The sequence below is a fragment of the Hemitrygon akajei genome, chromosome 5, assembly GCF_048418815.1.
Source record: "Hemitrygon akajei chromosome 5, sHemAka1.3, whole genome shotgun sequence".
Lineage (NCBI taxonomy): Eukaryota > Metazoa > Chordata > Chondrichthyes > Myliobatiformes > Dasyatidae > Hemitrygon > Hemitrygon akajei.
The window spans coordinates 140,066,738-140,092,278 of NC_133128.1; the positions used below are offsets into that span (position 1 = coordinate 140,066,738).

At 40.4% G+C, this 25,541-nt stretch overlaps 1 protein-coding gene across 4 annotated transcripts in view; it reads left to right on the forward strand.

Annotated features, from left to right (window-relative positions):
* The window catches only part of LOC140728225 (putative methyltransferase DDB_G0268948), a 65,462-nt gene extending 49,784 nt beyond the window's left edge, over positions 1-15,678 (forward strand). For 3 of the 4 annotated variants that reach the window (XM_073046652.1, XM_073046651.1, XM_073046653.1), the window contains 3 exons: positions 2,321-2,458; positions 8,034-8,120; positions 14,330-15,678. In XM_073046652.1, the coding sequence (XP_072902753.1) occupies positions 2,321-2,458; positions 8,034-8,120; positions 14,330-14,483 (379 nt within the window). In that variant the 3' untranslated portion in view covers positions 14,484-15,678. Of the gene's footprint in view, positions 1-2,320; positions 2,459-8,033; positions 8,545-14,329 lie in introns of all 4 variants that reach the window. The other variant, XR_012099017.1, reaches the window with a different exon arrangement.
* The last annotated feature ends 9,863 nt before the right edge of the window (positions 15,679-25,541 follow it).

Here is a 25,541-nt window from a genome sequence, read left to right on the forward strand (position 1 = left end):
TGAAGTCGATCATATGATCATCTAACCCTAAGGGTTCTTTTACCTTAAGCTCTCTAATCAATTCTGGTTCATTACACAACACCCGATCCAGAATAGCTGATCCCCCTACAACCACAAGCTAGGCATTCTAGAAATTCGCCCTGCTGGAGTCCAGCACCAACCTGATTTTCCCAATCTACCAGCATATTGAAATCCCAATGACTTGTCCTTGTGGCATGGATTTTCTAACTTCTGTTGTAATATTTGTCAACCACATCGTTACTACTGTTTGGGGGTCTGCATACACCTCCCATCAGGGTCTTTTTACCCTTGCAGTTCCTTAGCTCCATCCACAATGATTCAACACTTTCTGACCCTATGTCCCCTCTTTCTAAAGATTTGATTTCACCTTTCACTAATAGAGCAACGCCAGACCCTTTGCCTTCCTGTCTGTCCGTTTGATACAATGTGTATCCTTGGACATTAAGCTCCCAGCTACAATCTTCTTTCAGCCATGATTCAGTGATGCCCACCTGCCAATCTGCAATTGTGCTAGATACCTCATTCCGTATACTGTGCACATTCAAATACAACACATTCAGTCCTTTATTCACCCATTCGAATTTATCCACCTTTTACACTGCAACTCATCCTGTTGACTGCAATTTTGTCCTATCAACAGATTCTCCTCACTGTACATTGCCTCAGTTTGTAAACGAGCTACCTCATCAACATTATCATCTGCCTTTCCTATGATACTTCTTGCATTGAAATATACACAGCTCAGGATGCTAGTTGTACCATGCTCAATTTTGTCTGTTGTCTTACCAACATCTGCATGCTATTTTGGCACAGGAAGCATGGAGATGCTGTGCAGACTACCCCCTGCAAATCCTTGACCTGTGTTAGTCATGGACAAAAACAATGCATTTCATGTCTGTTTCGATGCACATGTGACAAATACTGCTAATCTTTAATCTATTTAAGTACTGTATATCGGTGAGACCCGACGTACATCGGGAGACCAGTTCGCCGAGCACCTACGCTCCATCCACCAGAAGCGGGATCTCCCAGTGGCCATCCCTTTTAATTCCACTTCCCATTCCCATTCCAATATGTCAATCCACGTCCCCCTCTACTGTTGTGATGAGGCCACACTCAGGTTGTAGGAACAACACTTTATATTCATCTGAGTAGCCTCTAAACTGATGGCATGAAGATTGATATCTCAAACTTCTGATAATGCCCCTGCCTTCACCGTTCCCCATCCCCTTTTCTCTCTTTCACTTTACCTCCTTACCCGGCCATCACCTCTCTCTGTTCCTCCCCACTTTTTTCTTCCTTAGCCTTCTGTCCTCTCCGATCAGACACCACCACCACCAACCCCCCTTCTCCAGCCCTGTATCTCTTTCACCAATCAACTTCCCAGCTCTTTACTTCATCCCTCCCCCTCCCAGTTTCACCTATCGTCTTGTTTTTCTTTCCCCTCCCCCACCTTTTAAACTATTCCTCAGCTTTTTTTCTCTAGTCCTGCTCAAGGGTTTCGGCCCAAAACATCGACTGTTCTATTTTCCATAGATGCTGCCTGTCCTGCAGAGTTCCTCCAGCGTTTTGTGTGAGTTGGTTGTATTAAAATAACAGCTTAAAGGTTATTGAAGGCAACAGAGGAAATTTTAAGTGAAAGCAGGTAGGTGGGAATAGGATTAGGAGATGGTTACTGTGTGTGAGTAAGTTGTTTTTATTAAGAAGCTCTTTATTCCACTAGACCCAGAAGAAATCTGAAGTCATAAATTTCAAAATTAAGTATGTTAAAAGAGAGCTCTTAACTATGTATGTGATATCAGAACAATTGTAGAAGACAATGAAACTGAAGAAAGAATTTGATTAGATGGGAAAATGAGTTAAGACATGGCAGGACACACAAAATGCTGGTGGAAGACAGCAGGCCAGGCAGCATCTATAGGAAGAAGCACTGTCGACATTTCAGGCATTTTGTATGTGTTGTTTGAATTTCCAGCATCTGCAGATTTCCTCGTGTTTGCTAAGACATGGCAGATTGGATTCAATCTCATTAAAGGTGATGTATTTTTATTAACTAAATAGCAAACATAAACTTAAGATTAGTTTGATCAAGCCAAAGTACTTGGAAAACAGTTTCACCAGATATTAAAAGGAAGATCTCATTACTAATACTTTAAAAAGAAAACATTTTGTTTAGTGAAAACTAATACATGTTATAAATATTTAACTTTCATTTCTGTGCAGATTCTATCTAGCTTGCTGGGTTTTTGCATTTTCTGGTTTTGTATTTGAACTGGTTTTCCTTTTTTTTTGCCTCCAGAGTTGACAATATTCTAATCAAGCACCAAGTATCTATCTCATGGGTTATGGGTTTTATTAAATCCTTATCTAGTTACCAAACGTTCCTGAAGAAAGATCCGGAAGCAGCTAAATCTTTACTTGAAATAACAGAGCAAAGGTAAGAATCATCATTGATGTGAGAAGTTAGTTGATCAATTAGTTAGTGCTCAAATCTGGGGTTGATTGAAAGTTGAGTAAAAGCAACAAACAACCTGGAGAGAGCTACGCTGTGACTTATTTAGAGTAAAAGTGGATTTCTTTAGCAGAATAGCATGGTGTTCCAGCCAGTCACTCCTCATATACCTAATTACTTGTGGATCAATCGAGGAAAGCTAGTGTGATATCTAGAAGGCAAATCATTTCTATCGAGTTGAATTGACTGTTTTTGGTGAGATAATGTTGCAGATTGGAAAGGAGGTGAAGGCCTTGGAGAGGCGGCAGAAGAAAGTTTCTAGAATGGTATCAGGATTCCAGCATTACTGACAAAGCCAGATTCTAACCACGTCCATTGACAGAAGAATCATTGGCTCTTCAAGCGGTCTTGGATCACCTGGACCATACTAATTCTTACATCAGGTTGCTGTTTATTGACTACAGCTCAGCATTTAACACAATCATTCCTACAGTTCTAATCAAAAAGCTCCGAAACCTGGGCCTCTGTACCTTCCTCTGCAACTAGTTCTTCGACTTTCTCACTGTCTGACCACAGGCTGTGCAGATTGGAAATAACATTTCCACCTTGCTGATAATCAACCCTGGCACATCTCAAGGATGTGTACTTACCCATTGCTCTACCGTCTCGACACCCATGACTGTGGTTGGGCTCAGCTCAAGTGCCACTTTTAAATTTACTGACAACACAACTATTGTTGGCAGAATTTCTGGTGGTGACGAGAAGGCATACAGGAGTGAGATAGATCAGCTGGTTGAGAGGTGATACAGCAACAATCTTGCACTTGACATTATTAGTAAGACCAAAGAATTGAATGTGGACTTTTGAAAGCGTGAGACGAGGGAACACAAACCAATCTTCATAGTGGGATCAGAAGTGGAAAGGATGAGCAATTTCAAGTTCCTGTGTGTCAACATCTCTGAGAATCTATCCTGGGCTCCACATATCGATGAAGGCACGACAATGGCTATATTCCATGAGGAGTTTGAGGAGATTTGATACATCACCAAAGACACTGATGAATTTGTATAGATGTTCCATGGAGAGCATTCTAACTGGCTGCATCACTGTCTGATATGGGGAGTGGTACTGCACAGGACTGAAATAAGCTGCTGGAAACTCAGCCAGCTCCATCATGGGCACTAGCCTCCCCTGCATCAAGGACATCTTCAAAAGGAGATGCCTCAAAAAGGTGGCATCCATCATTTAGGACTCCCTTCACCCAGGACATGCCCCCTTCTTATTGTTACCATCAGGAGCTGCAGGAACACATATTCAATGATTCAGGATCAGCTCCTCCTCTGAAATCAGATTTCCGAATGGACATTAAACCCATGAACACTACCTCACCACTTTTTTTCTTTTTTTGCAAAAAAAATATTTACTTATACTGCACTTACTGTAATTTAGTTTTTATTATTATGTATTGCAGAGTACTGCTGGCACATAACAACAAATTTCACAACATATGCCAGTGATATTAAACCTGATTCTGAGGATGCCAGAATAAGGTGTCAGGCAAGGTTGGCATGATCTACAATGCTCTGCCTGAAAGCATGATGTGTCTTTCAAACAGAATTTGATGTACTTGATGGGATTAAAATTTCAGGTCAATAAGGAAAGAGAGGAGAAAGGGAATGAACAGTATGTCCCAAATGGCCGCCTTCTCTACTTTAAGGATTTCATAATACTATGCCCAGTGTTATTGTCCACTGAAGTCAATCGCCAGGGGAACCACAACAGGGTTATTGAATCTTACTGAAATCAGAAGCAAACGTTACACAATGCCTCTGCTGACATTTCTTTATCAAGGACTTTTCACTGCCTGGTGTGACTGTAATCAAAGTCACAGGAGGGATACTGAAGCTGGTGATATAGAAAGTCTTTATTCATCACAACAAGCAGGCATTCTCATGGAGACTCTCAATAGAGATTTACAAACCAAAAGTACATCCCATTTTCCCTTAAGATCAAAGGTAACAGCAGGTGCTTCAATACAATCTCAATAGTTACAATATTTTATGCTTCATTATTTTGCATTGACAATGCTACCTTTGTATTACATCTCTACAGTGGGGAAACACCTCTGGATGCTTAAACACCCTGGTCACTAAGTAATTCACACAGATAGTCTAAAAACTTCTGAAGACAAAGAGCCAGACACCTACAATCAGTGTTATCAGGGCTGTCTCTGAGTACACAAAAAACTATTGATTGCCTCTACCTGTGACCATGTTTGATATGTTAAGTGTCAACATCAGTCTGGTCTGCCAGCTTGAACTCAAGTCACAATGGTGCAAATAAGGTAGCCCATGTTGCCTGGTTTGATGCAGGCCAATTAACACAACCCCATTGTCTTAATATTTGACTCATGCATGTGCAAGTATACCATGGTCACTTTTTTGTAAACCATCTCTCTCAGTCTGTGGGCTTGTAACTTCAGTTTGTTGCTTGCAATTTACAATAAAACGTGAAGACTGGTTCTTGCTTGATTGAATTAATATCTGCTATATTCACTTTAACACCAGAATACTCCCTAAAGTGCCTTCCTTCCCTTTTCACAATATAAAAATCGATTAAAACTCACTGAGAAAGCCATCTCCCTAAAATAAGTCCACCCTTGCAGGCCTGATGAAATATTGCCACAAACATTCAAACTCAGTTATCCCTTTTATTACAAAAGGTTTGAATAATGGGAATTTATGCTGCAAATCCACAGGGCTTCAGTGAAACCAGCCCTGGGGCTTCTATCTGTTTTCTTTTTTTTGTAATTTATTTTTTATTGAAGTTCATCATCAAACAAATATTTCCATAAGATGTACTTCAGATATTGTACATATATAGCATATAGTCATGTTTGCCACAAATCTCCACATAATATTTATCTGAGGTATACACTTATAGAAAAGAGAGGAAAGAAAGAACAAACAAAAGGAGAAAACTATGTACAAGCAGGGAGTGATCTTTTTTTTTACAACATATTCATTGATTTGTGAGAATAAAATCAGGCCTATGAGGTGTTATGTAGTTAAACCATTTTTCCCAGTATGAATCAAATTGTTCCAACTTATGATTAACAGATGCTGTTAACTTCTCCATTTTGTAAATGTCCTTTGTAATTTCCATCCTACATTTAAAGTTGGGCTCTCCTGTGATAACCATCTCCCATCTCCCGTAAGAGTCTTTTTACCAGCCTCCAGCAGTATATTCATTAAATATTTATCTCTTTTCAACCACTCTTGAGGTATCTACCCAAAATATATGGTCTTACTTTCTAAGGGATTTCACATTTAAAGATGCCTTGTGTATCCCCCTCCATATATTTTGGGTAGATACCTCAAGAGTGGTTGAAAAGAGATAAATATTTAATGAATATACTGCTGGAGGCTGGTAAAAAGACTCTTCCGGGAGATGGTTATCACAGGAGAGTCTTTGATAACGGGGCATTCCCAGAAAATATGATTTGCATTTTGATTTCCATAATTTCTCCAGCAAACAGTGGGGGGGGGGGGGGTTACTATCATAATGGGATATCTGAGAGGGTGTAATAAAATATCTTATCAAATTTTTCTATCCGAACTCTCCATTTCTGTGAACCAGTACACTTCCATTGATATCTCCATATTATTGTCCATTCTTCTTCAGATATAATTATCCCTCCTTCCTTCTCCCATTTTGTTTTAATGTATGAAGTCGAATGTGTTTTAAGATTTGACAAACCCTTATACACGCTTGAAATGATTCTGCTACCATTATCTGAATTATATGCTTTTTGAAATAGCTCTACCAAGCATGTACTTGCCTTGGTTACATTTTTAACCGTCCTATTAACATACTGTTGCATCTGTAAATACCAATAAAAGTCTTGTTTTTCTAATACATGTTTCTCTTTAAGCATTTCAAAACTGAACAGTGTTCCTTCTTTCATTATATTGCAAAGAACTGTTATTCCTTTAGTTGTCCTGTCCTTAAATCTAGCATCTACTTTATTCAGAGTAAAATCCAAGTCAAATGCACACCATTTAAGAATTGCAATATCTCCCTCTAGTTTATATTCTTTTATAATACTTTTCTATATTTTAAGAGTCCATTTCACCCATGGGTTATCAATAGTATTTATGTACCTTTGCAGGTTGTTATCAGCTAAAATTGCCTGTATGGGGATGGGAAGTACCCACTCCTCAATGTTTTTCCATTGATCGTCATATGATGGGTTACACCAACATATCACAGCTCTCAACTGTGCTGCAAAATAATAATCTCTAAGAGAGGGTAGGCCCCATCCCCCCACTTTTTCTTGGCTAATTGCAAAGTTTTGAGACGGACTCTAGGCCTTTTACCTTGCCATATATATCTTGATAACATGTTGTTCCATTCATTGAATTGATTTTGATTAATCTCTATTGATAGGGTCTGAAAGAGATATAATAGTCTGGGCAGTATATTCATTTTAATAGATTCAATCCTTGAACTGAGCCTAAAAAAAAAAGGAATTAGGTTCCATCTTGCTACATCTTAATTTTTTTATATATAGGCTGGTAATTACATTCTGATAATTTTGCAAAATCTTTTGGCATAATGATGCCCAAATATTTGAAAGACAGTTTGCTATGCCCAGGGATATCTACTTTCAATTTCTCTTGGTGGGCTATAGTAATATGAAAGTAATTGGGTTTTATCTATGTTGATCTGGTATTCTGATAATTGACCATATTGTTCAAAGAATTGCATCAATTTAAGTAAAGAGTATGTTGGTTGCCCTAGATAGATCAAAATGTAATCTGCGTAACAGGCCAATTTATGCTCTGTCCCTTTAATAGTAATTTCCCTGATATCTTCATTTGTCTGATGTATTGAGCTAATGATTCCAGATATAATGTGAAGAGTAGTGGTGACCATGCACAACTCTGTCTCGTGCCCCTTTCTAGGGTAAAACTATTTGATAAATATCCATTGATTTTAATCCTGGCAGTAGTGCCTGTATAGTTTTAATAATTGTCAAGGAAACCAAATCTATGTAAAACTCTGTAAAGAAAATTCCAATTTTCTCGGTAAAGAACCCTCTCCAAAGACAGGGAAAAGAATATTCCATTAAATGAGAGAATAAAAAGGAAAGTAAGGAAATCTATAAACAATTCTCTAGGAAATATAAGTTACCTCATGGAATAATTGTTGCTATTCTAGATTTGATCTGATAGATTGACCAGCTTAACTTCCTGTGCTAAGTTTATATGCAACAGGAACAAGCTCATAAGTGGAGGAGGCAAAGGGAAAGATTCCACTTGTACCAATTAAACAATGGAATGACACAAATACATCAAATGGAGGTCTGAAGGCCCTTAATTTGATGGGGCATTTGTACCTCTCTAACAGAGCATATGGTTAACACATTTCTGGGGGCAAAATTTGCCACCCCATTGCTCCAACTGCATGAAATGCTGGAAGTGTTTTACCATGTATTCCAATGTGTTAACAAATTATATGATCTGAAACTCATTAGACTTTGATTTCTGTTTTTCAGACTTCTGCAAGCTATGGGAGTTTCTTCCAACGATACTGTGGTGGAAATAACAATGAATTATTTTTGTTTACTGGCCAGCAAACCAGAGTAAGAGCCAAACTGTATGTTTGCTGTTCTCAGGCCAGTTGTATCAATGACTGCATCGATGCTGTTTCCTGACCCATGCGAAGCTCGTCAATTTCATCAACTTCGCCTTCAACTTTCACCCAGCACTCAAATTTACCTGGTCCATTTCCGACTCCTCCCTCCCCTTTCTCAATCTCTCTGTCTCTATCATTGGAGACAGCTTACCTAATGATCTTTTACAAACCCACTGACTCTCACAGTGGGTGAGTCTTTTCTACCTCGACTCTTTTCTTCCCCTTACTTTTTGCTTGTTCATTCAACCCTCCCCACTATCTCCCTCCTGGCACTAATCCTTACAAGTGGAACAAGTAAGGATAAGAATAGGTTGAGTGAACTCAGCCTTTTCTCCTTGGAGCGACAGAGGATGAGAGGTGACCTGACAGAGGTGTGTAAGATGATGAGAGGCATGGATCATGTGGATGGTCAGAGGCTTTTTCCTAGGGCTGAAATGGCTAGCACGAGAGGGCATTGTTTTAGGGTGCTTGGAAGTAGGTACAGAGATGTCACGGGTAAGTTTGTTATGCAGTGAGTGGTGACTGCATGGAACGGGCTGCCAGCGACGGTGGTGGAGGCGGATATGATAGGGTCTTTTAAGAGACTTCTGGATAGGTACATGGAGCTTAGAAAAATAGAGGGCTATGGGTAACCCTAGGTAATTTCTAAAGTAAGGACATGTCTGGCACAGCTTTGTGGGCTGAAGGGCCTGTATTGTGCTGAAGGGTTTCTATGTTTCTAAGTGCTACACCTGCCCCTCACTACCATTCAGGGCCCAAAACATAAACTCTTTGCTCTTTTGCAAATATGCTGCCTGGCCTGCTGAGTTCCTCCAGCATTTTATGTGTGTTGCTTCAATTTTCAACATCTGTAGATTTTCTCTTCTTTGTGATATCAAAGGGACATCCCAGTTCCTTTGAAGATATTTCACAAACAATCCTTGGTAGATCCTGGTGTGAGCACAGACACCATTTACGATACATTTTAGATGGATAAGGGAAGGAATCAAAGTGACACAAGCAGGTAATATTGGATAGGTCACCTGTTACAAATTCCAGCTCGCTCACTTCTCCGTTGCTGAGGAAAAAGGAGTTTCAACTCACCCAAAAGTTACGATTTTAGTGTGACAGGTACTGCATATTTCTGGCTCTTTACAATGGCTAAACTTGTCAGTGATTCAAGGGACATCTATAAACAGATATATGACAGGACTTTCCAATCTGATGGGCTTTTGTTGTAATTTCAGCTAACTACCCACCTTATTACAACTAGTTTCATTGTGCAAATCTTATACCTATGGGGTTGATGGGGCTCTCTGGGCAAGGCTGAATGTACTGGCCTTGACCATCTGCTTTCAGAGGGACTGCTACTCCCCAAAAATCTCTTTAGATTTACACTGAAGTGGATCCAGAAGGAGCAAGAGATAACTCGGGTCCCAGAGCATATTCTTATTCCCACTTAAAGGTCTAAATGCAGGCCTGCAGAAGAATAGAAATACTGCTGCCAAATTTAGTTGGACCTGTTCCTGCAGATATTTTTTTTCTTCTCTTCAATTCCCCCCTCCCCCCCGACAGACATCATAATCTTTCCCCTCACCTGCAACAAACAAATCAGAATAGAAGATACACATTTTGTTGAATGTTCAGTTATATTTCTCCTGGGTTGCTCACAGAACTGTCTATAACCATATAACAATTGCAGCACGAAAACAGGCCATCTCGGCCCTTCTAGTCCGTGCCGACGCTTACTCTCACCTAGTCCCACCGACCTGCACTCAGCCCATAACCCTCCATTCCTTTCCTGTCCATATACCTATCCAATTTTACTTTAAATGACAATACCAAACCTGCCTCTACCACTTCTACTGGAAACTCGTTCCACACAGCTACCACTCTCTGAGTAAAGAAATTCCCCCTTGTGTTACCCTTTTGCCCCCTAACTCTCAAATCATGTCCTCTTGTTTGAATCTCCCCTACTCTCAATGGAAAAAGCCTATCCACGTCAACTCTATCTATCCCCCTCATTATTTTAAATACCTCTATCAAGTCCCTCCTCAACCTTCTACACTCCAAAGAATAAAGACCTAACTTATTCAGCCTTTCCCTGTAACTTAGGTGCTGAAACCCAGGTAACATTCTAGTAAATCTTCTCTGTACTCCCTCTATTTTGTTGCTATCTTTCCTATAATTCGGTGACCAGAACTGTACACAATACTCCAAATTCGGCCTTACCAATGCCTTGTACAATTTTAACATTACATCCCAACTCCTATACTCAATGCTCTGATTTATAAAGGCCAGCATACCAAAAGCTTTCTTCACCGCCCTATCCACATGAGATTCCACCTTCAGGGAACTATGAATTATTATCCCTAGATCACTCTGTTCTACTGCATTCTTCAATGCCCTACCATTTACAATGTATGTCCTATTTGGATTATTCCTACCAAAATGTAGCACCTTACACTTATCAGCATTAAACTCCATCTGCCATCGTTCACCCCACTCTTCTAACTGACCTAAATCTCTCTGCAAGCTTTGAAAACCTACTTCATTATCCACAACACCACCTACCTTAGTATCATCTGCATATTTACTAATCCAATTTACCACCCCATCATCCAGATCATTAATGTATATGACCCCTGAGGGTCATATATACAGACTCCTGAGGCACACCACCAGTCACCGGCCTCCAACCTGACAAACAGTTATCCACCACTACTCTCCGGCATCTCCCATCTAGCCACTGTTGAATCCATTTTACTACGGTACTTCAATATTAATACCTAATGATTGAACCTTCCTAACTAACCTTCCATGTGGAACCTTGTCAAAGGCCTTACTGAAGTCCATATAGACAACATCCACTGCTTTACCCTCGTCAACTTTCCTCATAACCTCTTCAAAAAATTCAATAAGATTTGTCAAACATGACCTTCCATGCACAAATCCATGCTGACTATTCCTAATCAGACCCTGTCTATCCAGATAGTTATATATACCATCTCTAAGAATACTTTCCATTAATTTACCCACCACTGGCGTCAAACTGACAGGCCTATAATTGCTAGGTTTACTCTTAGAATCCTTTTTAAACAATGGAACCACATGAGCAATACGCCAATCCTCCGGCACCATGCCCATTTCTAATGACATTTGAAATATTTCTGTCAGAGCCCCCATTTCTACACCAATTTCCCTCAAGGTCCTAGGGAATTTCCTGTCAGGACCAAGAGATTTATCCACTTTTATATTCCTTAAAAGCACCAGTACTTCCTCCTCTTTAATTGTCATAGTTTCCATAACTTCCCTACTTGTTTCCCTTACCTTACACAATTCAATATCCTTCTTCTTAGTGAATACTGAAGAAAATAAATTGTTCAAAATCTCCCCCATCTCTTTCGGCTCCACACATAGCTGTCCACTCTGATTCTCTAAGGGACCAATTTTATCCCTCACTATCCTTTTGCTATTAACATAACTGTAGAAACCCTTTGGATTTATTTTCACCTTACTTGCCAAAGCAAACTCGTATCTTCTTTTAGCTTTTCTAATTTCTTTCTTAAGATTCTTTTTACATTCTTTATATTCCTCGAGCACCTCATTTACTCCATGCTGCCTATATTTATTGTAGATTTCCCTCTTTTTCTGAACCAAGTTTCCAATATCCCTTGAAAACCATGGCGCTCTCAAACTTTTAACCTTTCCTTTCAACCCAACAGGAACATAAAGACTCTGTACCCTCAAAATTTTACCCTTAAATGACCTCTATTTCTCTATTACATCCTTCCCATAAAACAAATTGTCCCAATCCACTCCTTCCAAATCCTATCGCATCTCCTCAAAGTTAGCCTTTCTCCAATCAAAAATCTCAACCCTGGGTCCAGTCCTATCCTTCTCCATAATTATATTGAAACTAATGGTATTGTGATCACTGGACCCAAAGTGCTCCCCAACACATACGTCCGTCACCTGACCTATCTCATTCCCTAACAGGAGATCCAACACTGCCCCTTCTCTAGTAAGTACCTCTATGTATTGCTGCAAAAAATTATCCTGCATACATTTTACAAACTCCAAACCATCCAGCCCTTTTACAGAATGGGCTTCCCAGTCTATGTGTGGAAAATTAAAATCTCCCACAATCACAACCTTGTGCTTACTACAAATATCTGCTATCTCCTTACAAATTTGCTGCTCCAATTCTCACTCCCCATTAGGTGGTCTATTATACACCCCTATAAGTGTTACTACACCTTTCCCATTCCTCAATTCCACCCAAATAGCCTCCCTAGATGAGCCCTCTAATCTATCCTGCCGGAGCATCGCTGTAATATTTTCTCAGACAAGCAATGCAACACCTCCTCCTCTTGCCCCTCCAATTCTATCACACCTGAAGCAACGAAATCCAGGAATATTTAGTTGCCAATCACACCCCTCCTGCAACCATGTTTCTCTAATAGCTACAACATCATATTTCCAGGTATCAATCCATGCTCTAAGCTCATCCACCTTTCTTACAATGTTCCTAGCATTAAAATAGATGCATTTATAGGTCTACAAGACCTATAGCTCCTGGTGAGAGATCAAAGTTAAATGTATTATCAAATTACATATGTTATCTGAGATACACTGCATTCTGATTAACTGGGACACATTGGGACCAGTACATTTTGGCTCAATTAAGCGGCTGCCCCAATTAGAAGTTTCACAGAAATAGTTAAAAAGGTATATATTTTTAAAAAAGGCAAACCACCATTTAACTGAGTAACAAATTATGTATTTAAATTAAATACAGAACAAATTAGAACAATACCAATGTTATTGCAGTACTACAAAACTGTAAATTGGTTCCTAATAGATAGATAGATAGATACTTTATTCATCCCCATGGGGAAATTCAACATTTTTTCCTATGTCCCATACACTTGTTGTAGCAAAACTAATTACATACAATACTTAACTCAGTAAAAATATGATATGCATCTAAATCACTCTCTCAAAAAGCATTAATAATAGCTTTTAAAAAGTTCTTAAGTAGTTTACTTAAATACATTAAATACAATCAACCCCGGCACTTTAACATATCTTACTCCTGGCGGTTGAATTGTAAAGCCTAATGGCATTGGGGAGTATTGACCTCTTCATCCTGTCTGAGGAGCATTGCATCGATAGCAACCTGTCGCTGAAACTGCTTCTCTGTCTCTGGATGGTGCTATGTAGAGGATGTTCAGGGTTTTCCATAATTGACCGTAGCCTACTCAGCGCCCTTCACTCAGCTACCGATGTTATACTCTCCAGTACTTTGCCCACGACAGAGCCCGCCTTCCTTACCAGCTTATTAAGATGTGAGGCGTCCCTCTTCTTAATGCTGCCTCCCCAACACGCCACCACAAAGAAGAGGGCGCTCTCCACAACTGACCTATAGAACATCTTCAGCATCTCACTGCAGACATTGAATGACGCCAACCTTCTAAGGAAGTACAGTCGACTCTGTGCCTTCCTGCACAAGGCATCTGTGTTGGCAGTCCAGTCTAGCTTCTCGTCTAACTGTACTCCCAGATACTTGTAGTATCAGTGTATGCTGCCATATTCTTCTGATTGACTGTAAATGAGCAAAATCAGCTCAGACACCTTGTATAGATCATGAACTGCCTTCATACAATCCTTTTAACAAATGTATCTTCCAAATCTTCATTTTCATTGCAATATTCAAGATTGTTGATACCTTCAAATTCTTCATGGTTCATGACTTAAAGTAGTGAAATAGTTTCATTTTCACTCCTGGCCGTTTCTGGCATCTGCAAGACTGAATGCTTGAAACCACAGTGAGCAAAACGGTTCTGAATTGTTTTACTGCTTATTTCTATCAGTGACAAAGAACACTGCTTTTTGAACACAACCACATACAAATTATGCTATTTAAAAACTGTTTGCAAAAGCACGGTACAGTGTCCAATGGCCACAAGTGCACGCAACTGACGCTAATTAGAAACTGTTCAGCAACACTCTCCTGGCCCAATTAAGTCCCAAATAAAGAAATGGATCCCAGCTATTTTCTCAATTTGTTTTTGTTCTTTAAGAGTCGTCTCAAATAAGTATCTGTCCTGATTAACTGATGGCCCAATTAACCAGAATCCACTGTACTACCTTGCGATTCATTTTTATTTATAGAAAAATAAAGAAATACAACAGAATTTACAAACAACTATACTATCTGGTCAAGGCAGCACCAGCAGACACTGATTCCTTGAGTACCACCTTCCAGATTGCAAATCTTTTAAATTATTTCAGTTTTTCTACACCTTCTGCTTGTTGGTGCCAATAACGTACAGTTTGGATCTCGATCGAAGGATCCAGCACTGTGCTATGTCCGGAGAGCGGCCTCGTGGAGAAAATCAAAAGACGATGCAGGGTCATGAACGACTCCATCTCAAAGCAGTGAGGAAGATTGAAACATCGAGGTGAAGGTGTTTGGACCCGGTCAGCAAGCATTCCTGACAGACGCCAGAAGGTCAGCGACCGCCCCCAATGGAGGCCAGAGGGTCAGCGACCGCCCCCAATGGAGGCCAGAGGGTCAGCGACCGCCCCCAATGGAGGCCAGAGGGTCAGCGACCGCCCCCAACGGCCAGAGGGTCAGCAATTGCTCCCAATGGAGGCCACTCTTCGGACCAGGTGTGAGATCTATGTCATGGAAGGATTGTTCAATGCTCTGAGATTTGTGTGATTGGACTGTACTTTATATTGATCCCCATCAGTTTCTCAGCATTCTCTTTCTCGTGGCCGATTAGTGGTTGGGTCATCTGTAAGGGGTGTGTGTGTTGATACCACTGTTGCTGTTCTTTCCCCCTCAAGCGAGACAGTTACTTGCTGTCTTTACTCTCTGAGGGCAGGAGTTTGGGGGATGTGTTGCTATCGTCACTGTCTTTTTTTTCTGCAAGTGGGGGTCCGAGATTTTTTTATTGTTGCTGTGTTCTTTTCTGTGGGAAAGGGGAATGAGGATTTTTATTGCTGTCTTCTTCTGTGGGGAGGGGGCTGGGGATTGTTATTATTTTTCTTGTGGGGGAGGTCAGGGATTGTTATTGTTGATGTTTTTGGCAGGGGAAGTGTTCTTGCTGGTTTTATTCTGTGGGGAGGGAGTCAGGGATTGTTACTGTTGCTGTTTTTATCTGCAGAGAGGGGGTCAGGGATTGTTACTGTTGCTGTTTTTATCTGCGGAGAGGGGGTCAGGGATTGTTACTGTTGCTGTTTTTATCTGCGGAGATGGGGTAGGGGATTCTGGGGTCTGTGTTTTGATTCTTATTTTTTCCATTTGTATTTCATGGCTATCTGGAGAAGACAAATCAGAGTTGTACTGTACCTGCATACTTTGACGATAAATAAACCTTGTAAACAATAACTGATGACCAATATGCAAACAGCAAATAATAAAAATAATACTGAGAACAAATTGTAAAGAGTCCTTGAAAGAATGCGACATAACTGGTGAATGATGTACGGAGTACAAAGCCCATCTGTAGCCACTCCTGAAGAAAACAATCAGTTCTCAATTTGAAAATGTCTGAATCTATTTGACAGGTCCTTTTGTTATAAAACTGTAATGTAGTTAAGATGTGTTTATTTTGCTTATTACAGAGATTACAGTCCATCCTAATCGGGCCATCGTTTCTTGGCTCCAGTTTCTATCATCTCCAGATATTTGATCTCCAATACAGCTGTCAGGCATTGAATTAATTAACACATTTTGCTTGGGTGTTGTTAGGTGAGGGGGTGGGAGCTGAGGTTTGTTAAGAAAAGGTGGCTATACCAGAGTTATAACCCGTCCTGTGGACAATACTCACCACATTTGACAGGTGAAACTACGGTTAGGATAACTCTCGTGTCTCTGGCTGTCTAACTCCAGAACATGATTGTGTGTTAACTGAAGAGAGAAAAAAAAGCATTAAAAAGCTGCATTTGTATTTATAAGACAAAAAATCTTTGAACATTTTTGAACATGGGTGGTCAAAGATGAGGCTGTGGGACCATTGTGGTTGGTGCTGGGGGGGGGGGGGCGGGAGGGTGAGTTTGATGTCCCTTCAACAATGTGCCCAGTTACAATTAACATACGTCCCAGGTCCATGTTTTACACAGAACCATTTTAAATCTGCGGTTGTACATAGAGTTTTACAGTGCCTATAAAAGGTATTCACCCTCCTGACCCCCACCCTTGGAAGTTTTCACGTTTTGTTTTACAATATTGAATCACAGTGGATTTAATTTGTCACTTTTTTTACACTGATCAACAGAAAAAGTGAAAACAGATCTCTACAAAATGATCTAAATTAATTACAAATGTAAAACAATAATTGATTGCATAAGTATTCACCCCCTTTTAATATGATACCCCAAATTAATTTCTTCTGACTTATAATGGTGATTGGCAGTCCAACTTAAAGGTGTATTAACGCCACCAACTGGACTGGAGTGTGGTGTAGAGTTGGGAAATAAAACCACAACTAATTCATTATCAAACAAAACTAATTTACCCCAAAAGTCCTATAGATTGTAAATAATGAAAGACAATATTGTGAACTAAATTAAAGTTTTAAATGAAAACTATCAACCCTCAAAGTTAGTAGTACAGCCTGCATTTGCTGTCTTTCAACCTTGTATGCTTCACATTGTAAAAGGTGTTCAACTGTTTCATAATGATGACAACACCTACACACCCCAGAGTGATATTTTCCAACAAGATAAAAGGAAATTTTAAGCATAGTATGCCCAATTCTAAGTCGAGTCAATACATTCCCTTCCCTCATAAAACTGTTTGGTTTATGTATTCTGTAAAGGTGTCTCCCCTTATGCCCATTATCCCACAAGGCTTGCCATAATCTATTAATACTTAGTCCTCCCAACTCCTTAGTCTCTGATTTGCTAAGTGGAAGGTCTAGATCCACAGTCGGACTTGTAACAGCTTTTTGTTAGCTAAGTAATCAACCTGCTCATTCCCCTCAACACCTCTATGTGCAGGAACCCATTAAGACATGTAAACCAAAACTTTGAATAAGAAATAAAATTTGAAGAACTTCCAGCTGTAAATCTGACCCACTGTTAGAATGACCTGTTTTGAACCTGAACCAATTACAACTTTGCAAGGACAAATTTCCTCCACCCACTGTGAGCCCAATGTGATGGCAACCAATTCTGCAGTATATACTGATAAATGATTGGTAAGATTTGTCTTTATTGTTACTTGTAACTCAGGCTCAAAAACAGCCATATCAACATTCCCAGTCAAACTATCTTTGGATCCATTAGTAAAAATGGTTAACATATCACAATAATTTTCCTTAACATAATTGATGAACCAACAGACTCTCAGGCATATGAGGATCCTTGGGATTCAATAAATCAAGCAATCCAAAATCAACTAAAGTCATTGGGGAAAAAACCAAGGTGGGGTTACCAAGAAAGCGACAGTGGGACATATTGCATAATCCAGCAAACCCATATTCCTAGCGTGACACAAACCCAGCCATCCAAAACTAAAAACACTCTTCTTGTGATGTTCCCAACAGTCTTCCAACACACTTTAACAGAGTGATCATTTCTCTGCCTCCTCAAATTAATCCAGTATATTAACAACTTCAAACTCCGTAACTGCAATGATAATTGTCCCATTTCAACCAGTAAAGCCAAAACGGGACAACCTTACTGCACCACAACACAGTCTTAGAGCCTGTGCTTGCATCACATCCAAACATTTTAAATTTGAAGATGAAGCTGATCCATAGGCCACCCAGTCATAATCAAATACAGATCTAATTAAACAAATATAAATGGCCAACAAAGGATTCTGTGTAGCACCCCAAGAAAACCCACAGACACCCAAGGATATTTAAAGCCCTTCTACCTTGATCAATTATTTTACTGATCTGGTGCTTCCTAGTCAGCTTATCATCCAGCCACATGCCGAGAAATCTCACCACTGACACTTCAGGAGTTTGACCATATAATTTCAAATCAAATGCAGGTCTATAGATACCCTTTGTAAAACACATACTTGTGTTTTAGCTACTGAAAGCTTAAAACCCCATCTATTTGACCTTATTAATTGCTAATTGCATCCTATATACAGTTCTACCTCTAATCCATAATGCTCCACTTTTTGCAGATGATGATTTACTCACCCCAGAAACTATCTCAGAGAAAATATCATTAATAATATTAAACGATAAAGGGCTACTATCACTGCCTTGTGGAGTCCCATTCTCTATCTCATAGATGCCTGAATATACTTTACCTACCTTTACCTGCACCGACCATCCGAATAAAATAAAACAAAAAAATTATATAGCCTTCCTCTGACTCCTAATTTCCATAATTTAAACAAAGGACAACCTTCCCTCCATAACATATCATATACTTTTTCAATATCAAAGAATACTGCTATTACAACTTATTTACTCATCTGTGCTTTCCTAATATCAACTTCCAAACATAAAACTGAATCCAATGTCACTCCATCCCTCCAAAATCCACTCTGATAGAACACTATAATCACCTTTTTTTTCCAAAATATATTTCAACCATTCTAATACCATAAAGTTCCATAAGCTTACACAAATGGGTTGCTACTGATATTGGTATATAATAGAAAGATCTGATGGGGGTTTCCCGGGTTTTGGAATAGGCACTACTACTGCTATTTTCCATGAGGGGGGAAGATAGCCCAAACTCTGATTCAAGAATTTTATTGTCTCAAAAGAGTTGTCAGCCATTTGTTTAAACATACAATAACATACATCATCCTTTCCTGGAGCCGTCTAAGCTGTCCTATTAATAGCTTTCTTAAATTCACACAAAGAAAACTCTACGTCACTAATACTATTATTGCTACAGCTGGCTTGCAACACATCATGGTATTCACTTAGAGCCTTATCCCTTCATTGTTTAGCCTCTTCACTTAAGTTGTCTTGATTTATGATTTGCAGCATATGACCGAGCCAGTAATTCAACTTTCTCCATTCCAGTAACAATTGTACGAAGGGTGATTGATAAGTTTGTGGCCTAAGGTAGGAGTCAATTTTAGAAAACCTAGCACATTTATTTTTCTTACATTTACACACTTAGTCCAGCGGTCGTGGAGCATATGGATCCCTTCTTGGTCGAAGTTGGCGTCTTGGACCTCCAGAAGTGGTCCACAGCATGGGGTGATTGATAAGTTCGTGACCTAAGGTAGAAGGAGCTGAGTTATTGACTTCAAACTTCCTGCATTTTCACTCAGCGTTGAACTGCACGTGCATGTAACGAGAACTGTATAACTCATCTCCTTCTACTTTAGGCCACAAACTTATCAACCACCCCTACTGTGGACCACTTCTACAAAGAAGGGATCCGTATGCTCCACAACCGCTGGACTAAGTGTGTACATGTAGGAAGGGACTAGGTTGAAAAATAAATGTGCTAGGTTTTCTAAAATTGACTCCTTCTATCTTAGGCCATAAACGTATCAATCACACCTCGTATTTCCTTTTTTAATCAATACTTGAATGTTATTGGCCCTACGGATTCACCCCCCCCCCCCCCCATTTTCTTAATCATTTCCCAAACATCTGTTTAAAATCTCTTCCAATACTATCAGAGTATGACCTCCAGTAAACCTTTTTGCAATCTTCACCACTTTCCTTTAAGGTCACTCGGAGAGTGATACTTCTTAACTGTCCTAAATGCCTTATTTCTCTCCCTGATTGCCTCTGCACACTCCTCAGTCCACCGTGGTACAGCCTTTGTCTATTAGTGCCCCTTTTAATAGGAATCACTCCCACTGCAGTTTGAGGAATAATGTGACATAACCTTTCAATACAGATACCCACATCATCCTCAACATTCAGCCCTGACAAACGCCCATCACATAAAATTTTAAACTTCTCCCAATTTGCTTTACCAAAATTCCACCTAAAAGTGGCCTCCTGTCCCTTTACAAATCCAAACTCAAGCTTATAAATAGAGGAAAGTAATCACTTACCAATGTTTCATCTCCCATGACTTCCCACTCACTCACTCACTCCAGCCAGTTCAAAACTACAGCTAAATCTTTAGCAGTTTCAGAACTATTATGAACATTAAGTCTCATACCTCTCCCATTATTAAGTCACACAAGATGGGAAATATCTAAAAATTCTTATACATTCAAACCATTACCATCACTCTGCGAACAGCCCCACAGTGAACTATGTGCATTAAAATCCCCACACCATACAACCCTTAGTGAGCTAGATCCACATACACTTCCCAGCAAATCAATTGAGAGCTTTCAAGGGTGTAAAACTTTACCACTCTAATACCCCTACCAGTTGAATCAAATACTTCCACTACAAGTGCCTGATACACTTCATTCACAGCCACAACTCTAGATCCTATCCCTTCCCTTATAAAACTTGCAACACCACCCGCTCTACCAGCTAACCTATCAGGTCTGATTACAATGTAATCCTGCAAAGAAAAACTTAAATGTGCAACAACCAGGTTTCCTGAATACATATAACATTGGGTGGATTTGATAAATCAGAAGAAACTTAAGTCTTGACCACTATAAATCAGGCTTAGACAATAATAAGACCAAAAGACATTGGAGCAGAATTAGGCCATTCAGCCCATCAAGTCTGTCCCACCATTCCATCACAGCTGATCCTGATCCCACTCAATCCCATACAACTGCCTTCTTGCCGTATCTTTTGATGCCCTGACCGATCAGGAAACGATCAACTTCCGCCTTAAATACACCCATGGACTTGGCCTTCATTGCAGTCTGTGGGAGAGTATTCCATAGATCCACTACTCTCTGCCTAAAACAGTGCTCCTTACCTCTGTTCTAAAGGGTGCAGCTTAATTCTGAGGCTGCACCCTCTAGTTATGGATACTCCCATCAAAGAAAGCACCCTCTTCACAGCCACCCTATCTAGGTCCACTGCAGTTTGAGGAATAATGTGACATAACCTTTCAATACAGATACCCACATCATCCTCAACATTCAGCCCTGACAAACGCCCATCACATAAAATCTTAAACTTCTCCCAATTTGCTTTACCAAAATTCCACCTAAAAGTGGCCTCCTGTCCTCAGACAGGATGAAGAGGTCAATACTCCCCAATGCCATTAGGCTTTACAATTCAACCTCCAGGACTTAAGAACTTTTTAAAAGCTATTATTAATGCTTTTTGAGATAGTGATTTAGATGCATATCATATTTTTTACTGAGTTAAGTATTGTATGTAATTAGTTTTGCTACAACAAGTGTATGGGACATTGGAAAAAAAGCTGAATTTCCCCATGGGGATGAATAAAGTATCTATCTAGCTATCTATCTAGTGCTTCAAACATTCAGTAGGTTTCAATGAGATCCCATGCATTCTTCTAAATTCCAGTGAGTACAGGCCCAAAGCTGCCGAACGCTCCTCATATGTTAACCCTTTCATTCCTGGAATCATCCTTGTGAATCTCCCCTGCACTCTCTCCAATGAGAACCTATCCTTTCTGAGTTATGGGATCCAAAACCATTGACAATACTCCAAATACAACCTGACTAGTGTCTTATAGAGGCTCAGCATTATCTCCTTGCTTTTATATTCTATTCCCCTTGAAATAAATGCCAACATTGCATTTGCCTTCTTTACTACAGACTCAACCTGTAAATTAACCTTCTGGGAGTCTTGCACGAGGACTCCCAAATCCCTTTGCACCACTAATGTTTGAACCTTCTCCCCATTTAGATAATAGTTCACACTTATTGTTCCTTTTGCATCATACATTTCCCAACACTGTATTCCATCTGCCATTTTTGTGCCCATTCTTCCAATTTGTCCAAGTCCTGCCGCAATTGCATTGCTTCCTCAACACTACCTACTCCTCCACCTATCTTCGTATCATCCGCAAACTTTGCCACAAAGCCATCAATTCCGTTATCTAAATCACTGACAATGTGAAAAGTAGCAGTCCCGATACTGACTCCTGAGGAACACCACTAGTCACTGGCAGCCAACCAGAAAAAGCCTCTTTTATTCCCACTCACTGCCTCCTGCCTATCAGCCATTCCTCTATCCATGCCAGTATCTTTCCTGTAACTCCAGATTCATTCTTGTTAAGCAGCCTCATGTGTGGCACCTTATCAAATGCCTTCTGAAAATCCAAGTAAATGACATCCACTGCCTCTCCTTTGTCCATTCTGCTTGTGACTTCCTCGAAGAACTCTTAACAGATTTATCAGGCAAGATTTCCCTTTACAGAAACCATGCTGACTTTGACTTATTTTATCATTTGTCTCCAAGTACCCCGAAACCTCATCCTAAATAATAGAATGCAACACTTTTCCAACCACTGAGGTTCGGCTAACTGGCCTAAAATTTCCTTTCTTTTGCTTTCCTCCCTTCTTATAGAGTGGAGTGGCATTTGCAGTCTTCCAGTCCTCCAGGACCATGTCAGAATGAAGTGATTCTTGAAAGATCAGGACCAATGCATCTGTTATATCTTCAGCAATCTCTCAGCACTCTGGGATGTGGTCCATCTGGTCCAGGTGACTTATCCACCTTAAGACCTTTGAGTTTGCCTAGCACTTTTTCCTTTGTAATAGCAATGGCACTCACTCCTGCTCCAACACTTGCAGACCACTGGCACATCGCTCGTGTCTTCCACAGTGAAGTCCATCTGCCATTTCTTTGTTCCCCATTAATACCTCACCACCATTATTTTCCAGTGGTCCAATATCAACTCTCTCCTCCCTTCTGATCTTTATAAAAACTTTTAGTATCCTCCAATGTACTATTGGCCAGTTTGCCCTCATATTTCATCTTTTCCCTTTTTATAGTTTTTTTAGTTGCCTTTTGTTGGATTTTAAAAGCCTCCCAATCATCCAACTTCTCACTCACTTTTGCTACCTTATAAGCCCTTTCCTTGGCTTTTGTGCAGTCCTTAACTTCCCTTGTTAAACACAGTTGCCTGCTCCTGCCATTTGAGAACTTCTGCCTCTGTGGGACATATCTATCCTGCACTATGTGAACTATTCCCAGGAACTTCAGCACTACTCTGCCGTCATCCACACCAGTATCCTCCTCCAATCCACCTGGGCAAGCTCCTCTCTCATGCCTCTGTAATTCCTTTATTCCATTGTGTCACTGGGTGCTTCTCACATTCGCCTGCGATATTCTCAATCCCATCAGGTACCTTCACATGGAGACTGAAATACAGATACCCCACCCATCAGAGCTTCCTTTGCAGCTTCCCACATAGCACCAGTTATACCCAGATGCTTTTCAGCAGCTTTCACAATTCTAATTTTCTCAGTACGACTAGATATCTGATCAGTACAATTCACCATATCCGTTATAAACATCACAAGCTTCATTTTATCCACCAGAAAAGTATCTTTAGTAAGAGAACTGTGATGTCAAGGTATAGCCACTGACTTGAAAGTCTGTTCTCTGATTGATAATACTTTATCATCATCGGTTTAACTTTTTGCAAGGCCTCTGCACAAGACACATCTAACTCTACGTTAACCAGCTGCCTTCTAAAACATTTCACATCCTCTATAAACTGCACTATGATCTCCTCCACAATTACAACAATTAAACTTTACACCTTCACAATCTTCATACTTTAATTCCCCACCACACTTACTACATCTTAGTTTCCCACGACATTCGTAACATCTAAGCGGGGTCTGAATATAAGCTCATACAGTATAACTATCATACCCCAAATTAACTTTATCAGGGAGCTTCACCCCATCAAAATAAATCGATCCTTTCCTCATTTCTAGCTACTTGCAATCTCTTTATCTCCTTTTAACTTGCCTCTCAATAAATGAGATCTAACATCCCGAAACACCCGTTATAACATCTCTCATTTCCATTAGGCAACATAGATGCTATCTTTTTGCCAAGTAAAGTCTTACAAACGTGATGCCTTCTCACACTGTTTCTTATCCTTACAAACAATTAACACATTCTTCCTCCCGAAGTACGATTCCCTGTAGCCGATGTCAACTCTGCAGTTAATTTATAGGATTGATAGAAGACGGCTATTCCGGGTCAAATTTAAACAATACCGTGAAGTCTGCTTTCTTTTTAAAAAAAAATCCCGCCCTTCCTCTCCTTCACTTGAAATCACTCCAATATCATGTTTCTGCCTCCGTTTTCCAGATCTAGATTCAACTTTCTTTCAACCTCCTCCCGCCGACCCGCCCCCGCTCGAAATCTGCATTTCCGGTTCCTTCTCCAGATCCTTTTCCCCTCCCTGAACCTACACGATTCCCAACATCCCCACACCATTCCGAGCCACCCGACCCGGGTCCCCAGATCATCACTGGCGCAGTGCGGACAATTGCAGCCAGCAGTCGCGTAATTAGAAAAAAAATGGAGATCATCTGTGTGCTGTCAAGGTGTTTCAATTGACTGTAGTAAAATACACCTGTATCTGGAAGGTCCAACTGCTGGTGAGTCAGTGTCCTGGCAAAAACCACACAATGAAGACAAAAGAACACTCCAACCAACTCCGCGAAAAGGTTATTGAAAAGCACAAGTCAGGAGATGGATACAAGAAAATTTCCAAGTCACTGAATATCCCTTGGAGTACAGTTAAGTCAATCATCAAGAAATGGAAAGAATATGGCACCGCTGTAAATCTGCCTAGAGTAGGCCGCCCTCAAAAACTGATTGACCAGGCGAGGAGGGGACGAGTGAGGGAGGCCTGCACTCTGGAGGAGTTACAAGCCTCAGTGGCCGAGATGGCGCATGCAGCAATTGTTGCCCGCATGCTTCACCAGTCACAGCTTTACGGGAGAGAGGCAAAGAGAAAGCCACTGTTGAAAAAAACTCAGATGAAATCTCGACTAGAGTTTGCCAGAAGGCATGTGGGAGACTCTGAAGTCAGCTGGAAGGAGGTTCTGTGGTCTGATGAAACCAAAATTGAGCTTTTCAGCCATCAGACTAAACGATATGAATGGTGTAAGCCAAACACTGCACATCATCAGAAACACACCATCCCTACCGTGAACCGTGGTGGTGGCTGCATCGTGCTGTGGGGATGCTTCACTGCAGCAGGCCCTGGAAGGCTTGTGAAGGTAGAGGGTAAAATGAATGCAGCAAAATACAGGGAAATCCTGGAGGAAAACCTGATGCAGTCTGCAAGAGAACTGCAACTTGGGAGATTTGTTTTCCAGCAAGACAATGACCCCAAGCATAAAGCCAAAGCTACACAGGAATGGCTTAAAAACAACAAAGTTAATGTCCTGGAGTGGCCAAGTCAGAGTCCAGACCTCAATCCAATTGAGAATTTATGGCTGGACTTGAAAAGGGCTGTTCACTCACGATCCCCACGCAATCTGACAGAGCTTGAGCAGTTTTGT